Raw genomic sequence first — 14,360 nt, 5'->3', positions numbered from 1 at the left:
AGTGGAACAAGAAGATAGGGACAAAACAGAACACAGTAATAAAGTAAGAGTGACCTTCAGGTTCAGGTCAGCCTCTGAGTCCAGCAAGACCTGGACATTCTGGTTTACCTGGAAGTGGGTACATGGCCTGTACCCGGTGGTACTCTCTCCCCTAGGCTCTTACAGTGACAGTAGCCCCATCCATAGCAGCCCTCCACTTAGCCCTGGGAGAATGTTAACTCAGACACAGTCACGGTGCATACTTTCGTTGAAAAAGGAGAAGCTCGATTTGATAGTGCATGTCTGTAATCCCAGCATGGGGTAGCTGGGGGTGGGGGAAGATCATGAGTTCCAGGCTAGCCTCAGGTGAGACCTGGCTCAAAAATAATAATAAAAGATAGGAGCAGGAACTGGAGAGATAGCACAGCAGCTAAGAACACTGACTGTTCTTGCAGAAGACCCGGGTTCAAATCCCAGCACCCACATGGCAGCTAACAACTGTCAGTAACTCCAGTCCCAGGGGATCTGACAGCCTCTTCTGTCCTCCGTGAACATTGCGTGACACAGGTGCACTTACCTACATGCAGGCAATACATGCAAACACATAAAATAATAAATAAAAATATTTAAAAATAAAAGATAGGAATGGCAGATTGGTAGAATTAATATTTTCCACTTTTAGTTGGTTTTTATCTAGTTTTCTGAGCTTTTTTGTTCCTGTTTGAGCCACTTTGCTTCTTACAAAGCTTGGAAAAGTTCCATTTTGTTGGTGTGCTTTAAGTGTTATATGTTTATAAGGGTCCTTTCATCAGCATTTTAAAAAGTTGCAGGCAAACAGAAGTACCTAGTGCACTTTCAGATAGCTGACCTCAAATTCTTATGGATGTATGTCAGAAAAGATTACACAATAAACCAGGATGTTATCAAATCCAACTGATGTACAAGTCAGGTTTTTCCCTGCTTTGTTATTGACAAGTGAAAAAAATATCCAAAAACAAACAAAAAGAATAAAATTATACCAAGCATAGAGTTTTTTTCCGTTCATTATTCCCTAAACAATGCAATGTGACAACTATATAGCATTTACATTGGGTTAGAGTTAGTAGGTAATTTAGAGATGATTTAAGGAAGTGAGAGAAAGTGCATAGATTTTGTGCAAGTATTATACCATTTTATGTAAGAATCTTGAGTACCTATAGATTTGGGTAGCTGCAGTTGTCCTGAAACCAGCCCCTTTTGGATACTTTCTCAAATTGATAAAAATGTTGTCATACTTGGAATACTTGGAAATTACCAATTTGTTCTCTCCTGTATCCAGAACAGAGCCTAGATGATAGTAGATGCTTAGTAAATATTTCACCATTGAATATTCCATAGTCTCTGTAATAATATGAAACTTGACAAGTTGTGCTTTAAGTCTTAGATGCGTTACCTATGTGCATTTATTGTTCTAAGAGTCCTTGTATACTATATAGTTTTACAATGTGCTGTATCATATAGACATTTACCTACAGATGTTTGCCTAGTACCTATGGTGAAGCAGCAGGGTAATAATTGATCATATTGTGAAAGCACCTTTAAAAAAGCACTGAATTGTATGCTTAGGTATGGGATTGGTTAAAAGATCTTAAGCAAGGGAGTTGACATAGACCCTATTTTGAATGATTGTGTACAAGAGACTTGGAATGTGTCTGGTCCTGTTTGCCCCATTTCTTCAGAATTACTTGTAGAGGTGTTGCCTTTCCATTTATTATGAATGTGACTCATACAATGGTACTGTTCCCCTTCAGAAAGGGGGGGGGGGGTTGAGATAGTCTGCCATGCCCAAGGCTCTATGTTTTTTAACCCCTAATGAGAAAACAAAAAAGACTAACAGCCTGAAATCAAAAGGCTTTGGGGACTGTAGCTCAGCACTTGCCTGGTATACACAAGGCCCTTGGTTCAGTCTTCAGTATTGCCAAAAGTAAAACAAAGAATAACAGAAAAAACTGAAAAGGGCTTTGAAAGGAAGTTTCAAATGTTTGGAGTCTCTTAAAAAAAAATCTTTGAAGAGAAGAAAATAGTGGGGCCTTCTTTCCCCACCCCTTCTGTCTCAAAGATCTCATAGCCCAGGCTAGCCCTGAGTTCTGTATAGCCAAGAATGGCCTTGAACTCTGTGTAGCCCATGTTAGCCTTGAACTTCTAATCCTCTGATGTTCAGATGTTGTGATGATAGGCGTATATCACCTCACCAGACTGTAAAGCCGTTTTAAAATTAATATCTCTATAGGAAATCAATGTGCTCTATGTTAGGACTTTTTTTTCGTTTTTAAAACGATCAAATAGGTAGGAGCTGGGAGTATTGCTCAGTGGCAGTTGCCTAGTATTGGCAAGGCCTTTTAAAAATGCCTAGCCCTGCAAACAAAACAAAACAGCCGAACCACCCCAGCTGCCCTGCTTATTGCTTTATTTTCCACTTTACTGCCTGCAATTTCCAAGAGTTCTTTTTTCATTTTGGCATCGTGTGGAACATAATTTCATAGTACCCTTTTTGGCACCAAAACCCAACTAAAATCCTGAACATTGGACAGCAAAAGGTTGCATTGTTCACTCATATTCTCTTCATTACCTCCTTCAACCCAATAAAAGAAGATTCTTGCTGGGCATGGTGACCCATATCTTTGGTCCCAGCACTCAGGAGGTGGGGGCAGGAGGATCTCTCTGAGTTTGAGGCTAGCCAGGGCAGCATAGTGAGACCCTGCCTTAAAATCAAAACAAGATTCTTTTTATATGTTAGTGTTCTTGGGGTACCCCAAGGACTAGTAAAAATATTTTTGTAATTTCTTAGAAACATCCTAATCATTGATGTTGAGGAAGATTTTGGGATTAGCCTACAATTAGAAACACCTGTTTCTAAAAATGTATTCATAGGTGTGCATTATTTGGTAGAGGCCTTTTCCTTTTAGTATTCAAAGCTTTGAAGTAAAATGAAATGAAAATTTGAATCTATATTGATAGGAGATAGATTTTAAGCACTGATGCTTAAAATTTGTTTCTTAATTGAATACAGAAAGTAATCTAGGCTTGAGAAAATACTGCTCGAATGGATCATCACTAAGAAAATTACTATTAAATATGTTGTGTATTTTTTTAGTGTTTTTATAAACATATTAAACTTTGATGGATTCTTAAGTACTTTAGTATGAGAACATTACTCAAAGGAGAAAAAAAAAATCCCTGAAGTATGCCATCTCTTGTTTCCTCATAGATGTTCTTGAGGGGTACAATGGAACAATATTTGCATATGGACAAACATCATCAGGGAAGACCCACACCATGGAGGTAATGTTTTATAATTTGCTTGACTGTGGTCTGCAGCACAGATAGTCATCCATTCATTCATTACTTGTAGTTAATTTGCTGTGCTTAAACATCTTTTATTTGCTCTTCATTGCTTTTCCTCATACAAATGATACACAAATAATACCATCTAATTAGTTCCTTGAGCTTGAATACCTATATTTTATATTAGAGAGTTTTTGTCTTATTGGTCAGTATAACTATAAAATAAGGAACATTTTAGAATTAAACAGGAATTTTCTGTCATGCTGTGATGTGGGAAAATTTAGATGGTACTGGAAGGGATAAGGTACTGGAAAGATGACTTAGTGGTTAAGGGCACAAGTACTGCTCTTCGGAAAACTAGTTCAGTTCCCAGCACCCACATTAGATGACTCACAACCACCTATAAGTCCAGCTCAAAGGAGGAGCCAGTGCCTCTGGCCTCCACAGGCACCCATACACAGTACCCACACACATGCATATACACCTAATTAAAAATAAAAAAATAAAATCTTTTTTTTAAAGTGATTAATCTCTCCTCCCAAATGCTCACTACACTTTTCTGAGATTGTCCCGCAGTTCTCAGTACTGCTCTTTAATACTAGATATAGCCCATTCTAACTTTGCTTCTAGAACATAGCATGTGCGTGGTGCTACAGGCCATCTATGTTTATTTATCTGAATGTCTTGTATAAAGTAAATGACTCTTTACTTTGAGTCATTTTCATTAAGTAATAGAAATAAAAACATTCTTAGCATTTACATCAATTTGATTTGAAGTAGAAAGAACAGTGCAGGTTTATATGGCAAGGAATCAATCTTCAAATGTCTTTTTTTTTTTTACAAGTGTGGATAATTCAAATCTAGTTTAAATAAAGGGCTAAGAGAAATTGGTAAAGCCAATTTTACATATAATTTTCAAAAAAGTTGAAAAATTTTCAAGTATGTATAAAGCTATTTCTAGAAAATGTCTATCATAATGCTTATCCTATTAATTATAAATTATAGATTCAAAGTTTTTATTTTAAGTTTTTTGGTCTTTTTGAGACAGTCTCCTTGTAGCCCCACCTGTCATGGAACTTGCTATGTAGACTAGTCTGGCCTTGATCTCATAGAGAATTGAGTGCTGGGATTAAAGACTAGTGCCACCACACCTGACAGATGCAGTTTTTGTTTATATTTTATCTCTTATAATTTGTTAAGAATTCTACTTTGTTTTATGTACAGGGTAAACTGCATGATCCAGAAGGCATGGGAATTATTCCAAGAATTGTGCAAGATATTTTTAATTATATTTACTCGATGGATGAAAATTTGGAATTTCATATTAAGGTAAATTTCCTTTTGGAAAGATTGTGTTTTGTTTTTTAAGTTTGAATAATGCTTTTCTAAAAAAATAGGAAAAGCTAGTTGCTTTCTTCTTTTTTTTTTTTTTTTTTTTTTTTTCTTTTTTCTTTTTGTGTTTCTGAAACCACGTCTCCTACAGCCCCAGCTGGCCTGGAACTTACTATGTAGACCAGGCTGGTGCAGTCTCAGAGATCCACTAGCCTCTGCCTCTTGAGTGCTGGGATTAAAGGCTTATGCCACCACACCTGACTCTAAAAGTCAATTTAAAAATAATTGTTAGGAGTATATTATAGTTGAAGGATCATTAGAGTTACCAGACATTGATTCTAGTTCATCTACCATTAGATGATTCTAAATAAGTTAAATAAGGCTGTTAGCCTTTTTCCCTATAAAATAAAGCAATTAGTTAAACAAAATGTCAAGGTTCCTACAACATTTAACTGTTCTGGTTCATTCTAGGTAAAGATTTGTAATGAAAATTGATGTTTAGCTATTTAAGTAGCTTAGCTAATTTATGTCCTCCTATTAGAATGTGAACTGTGGCTGATTTATTTGTAACTTTGTCCAGGTCTAGACAATATCTGGTGCCTAAATCTCATTACAGTATTTAATAAGGAGGCTGGAAGATGGCTCAGCAGTTAAGACTGTTCTTGCAGAAGACCTAGATTCAAATTCAATCCCAGCACCCACATTATCTGTTAACAACCATCTGTAATTCCAGTTCCGGGGGATTTGATGCTCTCTTCTGTACTCTGTGGGTACTGCTTGACACAGGTGCTCTTACACACATGCAAGCATAACACTCATATACATAAAAGTAAATAAAAAGTTTAAAAAATATTTCTTAAGTTGGTCAATAAGCTGTTTTATAATTTCAGTGGGTTGATCTTTTTTATTTGTTTAACCTTTAGGTTTCATATTTTGAAATATATTTGGATAAGATAAGGGACCTATTAGATGGTAAGTTAAACTCTTGCTCTAATAATTTTAAAATAGTACCTGTTACTCCTCTAGTAGTAGCTTGAGACCAGTTCTTAGTAACTTTTATAAGAAATGAACATTGAAATGTTTTTCTTTTGACATTTTAGTTGAATATGCTGGGGCCTGTAGGAAAACTTCTTTTAGAGCATACACATATGGGTACTTTGTTTTGGTGGGGGAAGGGCAAACAGTTTACTGAGAAGTAAAAGGTGACTCCCTGTAAGGAGAGGGGATTGGAAAGTGAGCTGCTGTCATAGGGTTACTTGTTACGGAATGATTAGCATTAGACTGAACTCAGAATTTTAGTCCCAGCTTTTAGATACGTCTTTAGGCAGATCATTGAACTCATCAGGCTTACTGCTCTTGTTTGTAGAATGTGGGTGACAGAAGATGGGATGGACCCTAAGTTTCTATACTGTCAAGTTGGTTCCTAGTTAATCTACTATGTCTACAAGGTCTTGCTTTTTTTTTTTTTGTCTTTTTGAGACAGGGTCTCCCTGTAGCCCCAGCTGTCCTGGAACTCACTATGTAGACCAGGCTGGCCTTGAACTCACAGAGATCCGCCTGCGTCGGCCTCCCAAGTCCTGGGATTAAAGGCGTGCACCACCAATGCCCAGCCAAGGTCTTGCTTTTTGATAGCAATACTTTGATATTTTTTGAAAGTTCACCTCCTGTTGTTGGGCTGCTGAGGGAAATCTACTAATTGTATTATTGCACAGCTGGTATTAGAGTTTAGGATAATGTTGCTCATAATTTTTTTTTTCCCCCAGTTTCAAAGACCAATCTTTCAGTTCATGAAGACAAAAACCGTGTTCCCTATGTAAAGGTACTTAGAAAAAAAGAATGGTTGTTTTAGAAAACCCTGAAATAGATTTTTAAAGAATATTGACAACACTTTAAAAATTATTTCATAGGGGTGCACAGAGCGCTTTGTATGTAGTCCAGATGAAGTTATGGATACCATAGATGAAGGAAAATCCAACAGACATGTAGCAGTTACAAGTAAGTAGAATATTTATTAATGTTGGCTAGGGTGTAGGTCAGGTGTGGGGATTTGATTAATTTCTTATTTGTTAATTTTTTAATGTTTCTTTATAAAACAATGTTTTAGGGGAAATTATTAGTGAAAGAATGTATTTATGATTGCTTATCAATTTCATTGCAGATATGAATGAACATAGCTCTAGGAGTCACAGTATATTTCTTATTAATGTAAAACAAGAGAACACACAAACGGAACAAAAACTGAGTGGGAAGCTTTATCTGGTTGATTTAGCTGGTAGTGAAAAGGTAAAGTCTTTGTATTCTGATAGACAGTTAAGTATTTCTGTAAAATTTATGTTGAATTGAGACTTATGCACCATTTATCATCGGATCTTGAAAACTTGTAAAGTTGGATTTGGTAATCTGAGAATTATAACTGTCAATGCCGGTGCTATATGATAATGTAAATTGATTTTTCTGATCCAGGTCACTGTTGTTTTACGGTGTTTCATTTAACCAGTAGATACTATCTTTGAAATAGATGTATGTTTTTATTAACAACTTGTTCAACATACGCCATTATAAATTTTTATTTTTCCATCCCTCTTTTAGTTTATCTGTATTCATGTTAACTTTCTTTGAGAACTTTCTAGTTTGGTTGTACAGTTGTCTTTTGGTGTCTGTGGGGTTTTTTTGTTTGTTTGGTTTTTGGGGGGGGGGTAGTGACTCCCACCCATCTCTCCTGAATACCAATATCTGCATGTGCCCAAGTCCTTTATAAAATGACATAGTGTTTTCATAGAACCTATACATATCCTCCTGTATACCTGTAGTCTTCTCTAGATCTCTAGTAATACCTAATGTAGTATAAAGGCTATGTAAATAGTTTTTGTACTGTATTGTTTAGAGACTAATAACAAGAGACAACATCTGTACATGTTCAGTACAAGGGCAGTTTGTTTCCAAATATTTTCTGTCCTTGACTAGTTGAATCCATGGATACAGGAGGGTTACCTGTACCTATTTTGGGATGCTTATTTCATTATTACAGTCTTGGATAATTCTAATTTTAGTCTGTATTAAAATCAGAACATTTCAGTGTTTCTGTTTGGACTTCTGTGGCCATTATGATGTTTTGCTAATTTTATTTCTTCTGATTTAGAATGTTGTACTTAGTCCCCTGTATCCAGAAGTCTTATACAAATCCATAAAAGACTTTAATTTTGTGAATTCTAGAAGGCATTTAGTGTACTTCTTTAAGTACACAAGTTATCTTATGTAGTATTTTAAAAGTCTATTTTTAGCAGTTACAGCATTTACATTACAATTTATATAATTTTAGGTTTCTCTTTTCCATAATGTAAGAGACTGAGTAATTAATGAAAACTTCAAATTTACATGTCATTTGGTTATTTTTAAAAGCACATGCTAAAAGTATAGTTTAATATCTCTTTAATCACATTCTTCTACAGCTAGTTTGGCCAAGTTCTTAGAAGGGTAAAGGGTACTTGAGGAGTTTATTAGCACGTTACTGTGAATGCCCTTTTCCTTGTAATTTAACCATGCTGTTTGTGGATGACTTTCTGGAAAGTACAAAGGAAATTATCTTAACCTTGCAATTCTGTTTAATTATGTATAGGTTAGTAAAACTGGAGCCGAAGGTGCTGTGCTGGACGAAGCCAAGAACATCAACAAGTCACTTTCTGCACTTGGAAATGTCATTTCTGCTTTGGCCGAGGGTAGTGTGAGTAGACATATCTTCCATTTCCTTTTATTTTATTGGTAATTATTTAAATAGAGAGCATATGTGTGCATGAATGTGAGACTGAAAGATTCACCAAATCAGCATGTATGTTGTCTTTTTAAGAATTTTATTATTGGAGGCTGGGTATGGTGTTGCACACCTTTAATACCAGCACTCAGGAGATGGAGGCAGGCGAATCTTTGTGAGTTCGAGACCAGCCTGGTCTTTGTAGGGAATTCCAAGCCAGCTGGGGCTACAGGGAGACCCTGTCTCAAAAACACCAAAACAAACAACAACAAACATTTTAGTATTGGGGTTGGAGAGATGACTCAGTGGTTAAGAGTACTGGCTGCTCTTGCAGAGGATCTTGATTCTATTCCCAGCACCCATTTTGTGGCATGTCTGCAGCTCCAGTTTCAGAGGATCTGATGCCCTTTTCTGACATCTGCAGGCATTGCAGGACACAGGTGCTATACATTCATACACATAAAATAATAAAATTTTTTTTAATTAAAAAATTTTAGTATTGAAATGTATATACTAGTTACCATCTTAACATCAAGTTGTTAAAATGACTGAAATAACTAGACATGGTAGAGTGTATCTATAATCCAGTGGAAGCAGGATGATCAAGAATTCAGGGACCTTCCTCACCTAAATGATGAGGTCAAGACCAATCTACATTAAGCAGACCCTACATTAAGCAAACAAACCCCGAAATAGCTTAAAAGTTTAAGGTAGCATGTTTATATAACACATTTTATTGTATAGAAACTTGATTTTTTGTTTTCTTTGTTTTTGTATGCAGACATATGTTCCATATCGAGACAGTAAAATGACAAGAATTCTCCAAGACTCATTAGGTGGCAACTGTAGAACCACCATAGTCATTTGTTGCTCTCCATCATCATATAATGAGTCTGAAACGAAATCTACACTCTTGTTTGGTCAAAGGTTTGTTGACAGATACAAAACCTATCAGACGTGTGTTGAGTTTATTAATGTCAGAGAGCTGCTATTCAAATCCACACACATTGTCAGAGCGCTAGAGCCTCTACTTTTGAATGAGGAGACAGTTCATATAAGCTAGAGTCATATTTTAGACTGATAATATATAGGTTCTCATACATATTAAATGGTAAATTCTAGTCAAATTTACGTGGGAGTTTAATTTACCGTTGATGAAAATAAGCCTTTGAATCAGATAATGAAGTAACAGAAATGAAATGACCCTTTGTGAAGCCTGCTGACGTACTCAACAGGCTCAGGTACTTTATAAGAAATGGTCGCTCTTTTCTCCTTCTCCCCGCCACTCCTCTTCAAGGTAGCTACTGAGATTTACAGCTTGACTGCTCTGAGGATTTTTTTCCCTTCAATTCTAATAAAATGTCCTAAAGCTTCAAAAAAAAAAAAAAGAGAGAGAGAGAGAGAGAAATGGTCATTCTGGGAAAATCAATACTTATTTTAGACCTACAATGATACTTGTTTTCTTAGCTCAACCTTGCAAATGAACAGGAAAAGTAAATATATGCTCTTAGTTGTTTTGTTTGTTTTAACCAGCAATTTTGGGCTGACTCAAATTTAGTTTGAGTTGTAAATAAGCACTATACTATTCACATTAGGTTTTGGTGTTTGGTGAGAAAACTAGACAGTCCTGGTCGATTTATTACTTAGCTGTGTATTTATATATTAAATAGATATGCCAATTTAAAATAATTTTAGTCGTATCCCTTTCTCTTTAATTACATCTCTTTAATTATACCATCTTTTCCGTCATTGCATCTCTTAGGGCCAAAACAATTAAGAACACAGTCTGTGTCAATGTAGAATTAACTGCAGAACAGTGGAAAAAGAAGTATGAAAAAGAAAAAGAGAAAAATAAGACTCTGCGGAACACCATTCAGTGGCTTGAAAATGAACTCAACCGATGGCGTAATGGTAATGACTACAAATTTGTCATTTCAGTGTGCCAACTAGGGCAGCTCTCCATACTTGAGATTTTTTTATATGACTGTAAATGAAAATAAGGCCTATCTATTTTCAGCTTTTAAGCATTTAAGGGTTTTTAAATAAACATGAAAAGATCTGGTATTTAAATTTTATTTTACCTAAAATGGTAAGTATAGAGCCATAGATGCCACAGTGTAATGAAGTTCTGCATTTGGGAGGAATCTGTAAAATAACCAGGTTTGATGCCTGGATTTCAAAGGTGTTAGGATGGAAGGAAGTTCCAGATACTCAGGTCAGACAGAACTTGGTGGTGCATGCCTATACTCCTAGCACTTGGGAAGTAGGGGGAGAACGAGCGCAGGTCTGAGTTGCATAACAGCACCTCGTATCAAAAAAAAAAAAAACAGCAAAAGTAAAAGCTTGTCAGATGTGCTGGCTATTATGTAAAATGCCAAAATTTAGGAGGCTGAAGTAGGATGATTTCACAAGTGTAAGGCCAGCTTGGGCTACATGGCAAGAACCTATCTCAAAAACAAGCGAACAAATCAGAACAGGGTAGACAGAGCCCTGTTAAGGGTTGCTATAATTGCATAAGAAGGAGAAACAAAGCAAGATGGTAAAATGGAACTGCACAAAAATACACAAGAGGAAGCAGGTGAGCAGTAGAACTTGCTTGTAGGATAATAAATGATAGTACTTCATTGAAGAGGGTAAGAAGGACACTTTTAGATAACTTACGTCACCCTATCCCTAACCCCAGATAGGGAGAAAGAAAGGAAAGTAAGCCTGGGATGTCACCCAGTATGTCCAGCTGCTCCATACTCTATGCAGATGGCCTACAGACTGAGCCTCCAGTCCCACCTCAGTTTCAAGTTAGAACTTGCAGCCCTAGGCAGTATACCTGCCAAATGACCCTCTCCAACATCAGCAGTCCCAGGGTTTGGACAGCCTTCAGCAGCAGGCAGTTCTCAGTGCTATACCATTGCAGAAGTCCTGGGCTTCAGAACCATGCATGACCTTCTTCCCAGAACTCCAGGTGGGCTTATTGATTGGCCTTCCTGGACAAATACAATCCTGCAAAGACTTTTTCAAATGCTCAGACACCGTAAGGATCATCCAGGGAAGGAGGGTACCACCAAAGTTTTAAAATAAAGTGCCAATGATTGACCCTAAGGAAATGGAGATGAGGGACCCACCAGAAAATCCAGAGTAATTATTTTATGCAAGCTCTGAAATATGGGAAGTACAAAGAGAGAATTGAAAGAAATGAGAAAAACAGTGACCAGAATAGAAAACTGAACAGAAATTGAAGTAAATTTTAAAGGCCAAACAAGGGCTAGAGAGATGGCTCAGCTGTTAAGAGCAGTAGCTGCTCTTGGCAGAAGACCTGGGTTTGAATCCCAGCACCCATATGGTGACTAACAACTGTCTATAACTCCAATTCCAGGGGCTCCAATGCCCTCTTCTGACCTCCGCAGGCATTGTATGACATGGGTGCACTTACACACATGCAGGTAGTATATTCATACACATGAAATTTAAAATAATAATAATAATAATAATAATAATAATAATAATAATAATAATAATAATAAAAGGTCAAACAAAGCCTGGAGCTGAAAGTGGCAGCTGGGAGTGCTGACAGTCAAAGAGAAGAGGGTACATTCAGAGGGAAAAGAACGAACATTAGTTTGGGCCATGCACATTTTTATTAACCATTTTACTGTCTTATTTTAGGGGAGACAGTGCCTATTGATGAGCAGTTTGACAAAGAGAAAGCCAATTTGGAAGCTTTCACAGCAGATAAAGATATTACTATTACCAATGATAAACCAGCAGCCACAATTGGAGTGGCCGGAAGTTTTACTGATGCTGAAAGAAGAAAGTGTGAAGAGGAAATTGCTAAATTGTACAAGCAGCTTGATGACAAGGTAGATACTGTTGCTTTAAGTTTGTCTGTTTTGTTTTAAAATGCTATTGACTGGGCTGGAAGAGCTTCAGTCATTAAGAGCACATACTACTCTTATGGAACGATCTAGATTTAGTTCCCAGCACTCACATAGCAGATCTGTAACCCCAATTCTAGGATCCATTGCCCTCTTTGGCCTTCTCGGGCACTAAGCACACTTGTGGTGCACTACCTATATGCAAGCAAAATAGTTACATAAAAATTTTAAAGTAAAAATTAAAATAAAATGCACTGACATTAGTATTTTTATTATGGGCTTTATTGAATTTCATTATTAAGATTCCTTGTGATTCATAATTTATGTACATCTTTATTTCTGTTAGCTTTTAGAGATCATTGTATAGAGTGTTGGTACATTCAGTAATCTCAACACGTAGGAGGTGAAGGCACAAATAGCCTTGGTTATATAGTGATTTCAAGCCAGTCAAGATAGACCATGTCTCGAAAAACTGTGGTAATGTTAGGGAGCAGGGAAATCATATTGACATAAAGTATAAATGCCGACTTTGGGGCTAGAGAGATGGCTCAGTGGTTAAGAGCACTGGCTGCTCTTGCAGAAGACTGGGTTGGATTCCTAGCACCCACATGGCAACTAACAACTGTTCATAACTCCAGTTCCTGGATATTTGATGCCCTCTTCTGACTTCAACGGGTGTTGCATGACATGGGTGTACTTATATACATTCAGGCAATACACTCACATAAAATAAAAATACAAAAATTAGGGAGGGAGGGACGGAGGGAGGGAGGGAGGGAGCAAGCTGACTTCAAGGGCTGGAGATGTAGCTAAGTAGTAGAACATTTGCTTAGCATGGGCCCTGGGTTCTATTGCAACCACCAGGGGTTGGAATTAAAATTACAGTTCTATGTGGAAACTATATGAAGGCATATCTTTTCTTTTATAAACTAAACAAACTTTCTGCTTGGTAATGGTAGAGCATGCTTGTAATCCTAGAACTCAAGAAACTAATGCAGGAGGATCACAAATTGAGGCCAGCTGGAGATACATAGTGAGACACTATCTCAAAACAAAAACCAGAACATGCCTCAGTGGTAGAGCTCTAGCATGCCACTTGCCTAGCTTTTGACTCCAGCCCTTTGAAAAACAAGCAAACACAACTTTCCCGGAAAACTTGGCCTTGGATCATTGTAGAATCATAATGAAACAACTACTTAGTTAGGGATCTGAGGAACCTAATAAAAGAAGAAACAAAAGGAAAAAGAATACAGACAAAATACTGTCTTCCTTAAATTAGTATTGTGAATAGTATGGAAAATAGCAAATTGTGAACTTAACAGAAAGGCATGAATAAGAACAGTAAAAATAGAAATTTTGGAGTTTGAAGGGACATGACCATTGTTTTCAGTGATAGCTTTAAATGAGGCATTGTTTCTAGCTTTAAAGGATTTAATGAATGGATTTCATAAACTTACACCTTTTTCTTTGTTGTATGTTACTACCATTATTAATAACTGAAATTCCTTCCATTTCAAAAATTTCTAAGGAGAAGGCAGGCATGGTGGCGCAGCCTTTAATCCCAGCACTCGGGAGGCAGAGGCAGGCAGATCTTTGTGAGTTCAAGGCCAGCCTGGTCTACATAGCGAGTTCCAGGCCAGCTGGAGCTACAGGGAGACCTGTCTCAAAAAGACCCCCCCCCCAAAAAAAAAATTCTTAGGAGATTTAAACTGTGTTGAATTTTGGGAAATTATTTTGAAATATTTTGGAGGATTAGTTAAGTCAAAATCAATACTGGGAAATACCCAATTTGTTATCTCCTTTGTTAACTGGATACTTTAACATTTTTAGGATGAAGAGATTAATCAACAGAGTCAACTGGTGGAGAAATTAAAGACACAAATGTTGGATCAGGAAGAGGTAAGTTTAATGCTTCCAAAACAGCTTTATTGTTTGTTACCATCTTAAGATAAAGGAGTCTGTGTCTTAAAAAGACAAAAGAAAAAAAAAAGGAGTCTGTGGAGTTCAGATTGTGGTGGTAAATACTACAAATTTAAAGTTTTGAATGTGTGCATGCTTGGTTGTAGATGTCCTATGAGTCATTCTTGCTTGGATTGAAGCAGAGATTG

The 14,360-nt window shown here is 36.8% G+C and overlaps 1 protein-coding gene across 1 annotated transcript in view; it reads left to right on the top strand.

Annotated features, from left to right (window-relative positions):
• The window catches only part of Kif5b (kinesin family member 5B), a 54,814-nt gene that overhangs the window by 17,311 nt on the left and 23,143 nt on the right, over positions 1-14,360 (top strand). The window contains exons 3-13 of the mRNA XM_008850545.3: positions 3,227-3,300; positions 4,528-4,632; positions 5,559-5,607; positions 6,399-6,454; positions 6,543-6,630; positions 6,794-6,918; positions 8,252-8,356; positions 9,165-9,310; positions 10,146-10,294; positions 12,044-12,237; positions 14,083-14,151. Of these exons, the coding sequence (XP_008848767.1) occupies positions 3,227-3,300; positions 4,528-4,632; positions 5,559-5,607; positions 6,399-6,454; positions 6,543-6,630; positions 6,794-6,918; positions 8,252-8,356; positions 9,165-9,310; positions 10,146-10,294; positions 12,044-12,237; positions 14,083-14,151 (1,160 nt within the window). The remainder of the gene's footprint in view (positions 1-3,226; positions 3,301-4,527; positions 4,633-5,558; positions 5,608-6,398; positions 6,455-6,542; positions 6,631-6,793; positions 6,919-8,251; positions 8,357-9,164; positions 9,311-10,145; positions 10,295-12,043; positions 12,238-14,082; positions 14,152-14,360) is intronic.

Source organism: Nannospalax galili, unplaced genomic scaffold (genome assembly GCF_000622305.1).
Source record: "Nannospalax galili isolate Female #2095 unplaced genomic scaffold, S.galili_v1.0 scaffold43, whole genome shotgun sequence".
Taxonomy (NCBI): domain Eukaryota; kingdom Metazoa; phylum Chordata; class Mammalia; order Rodentia; family Spalacidae; genus Nannospalax; species Nannospalax galili.
Note: the sequence above shows the minus strand (reverse complement) of the source record. Positions and strands in the feature narration are given on the sequence as shown.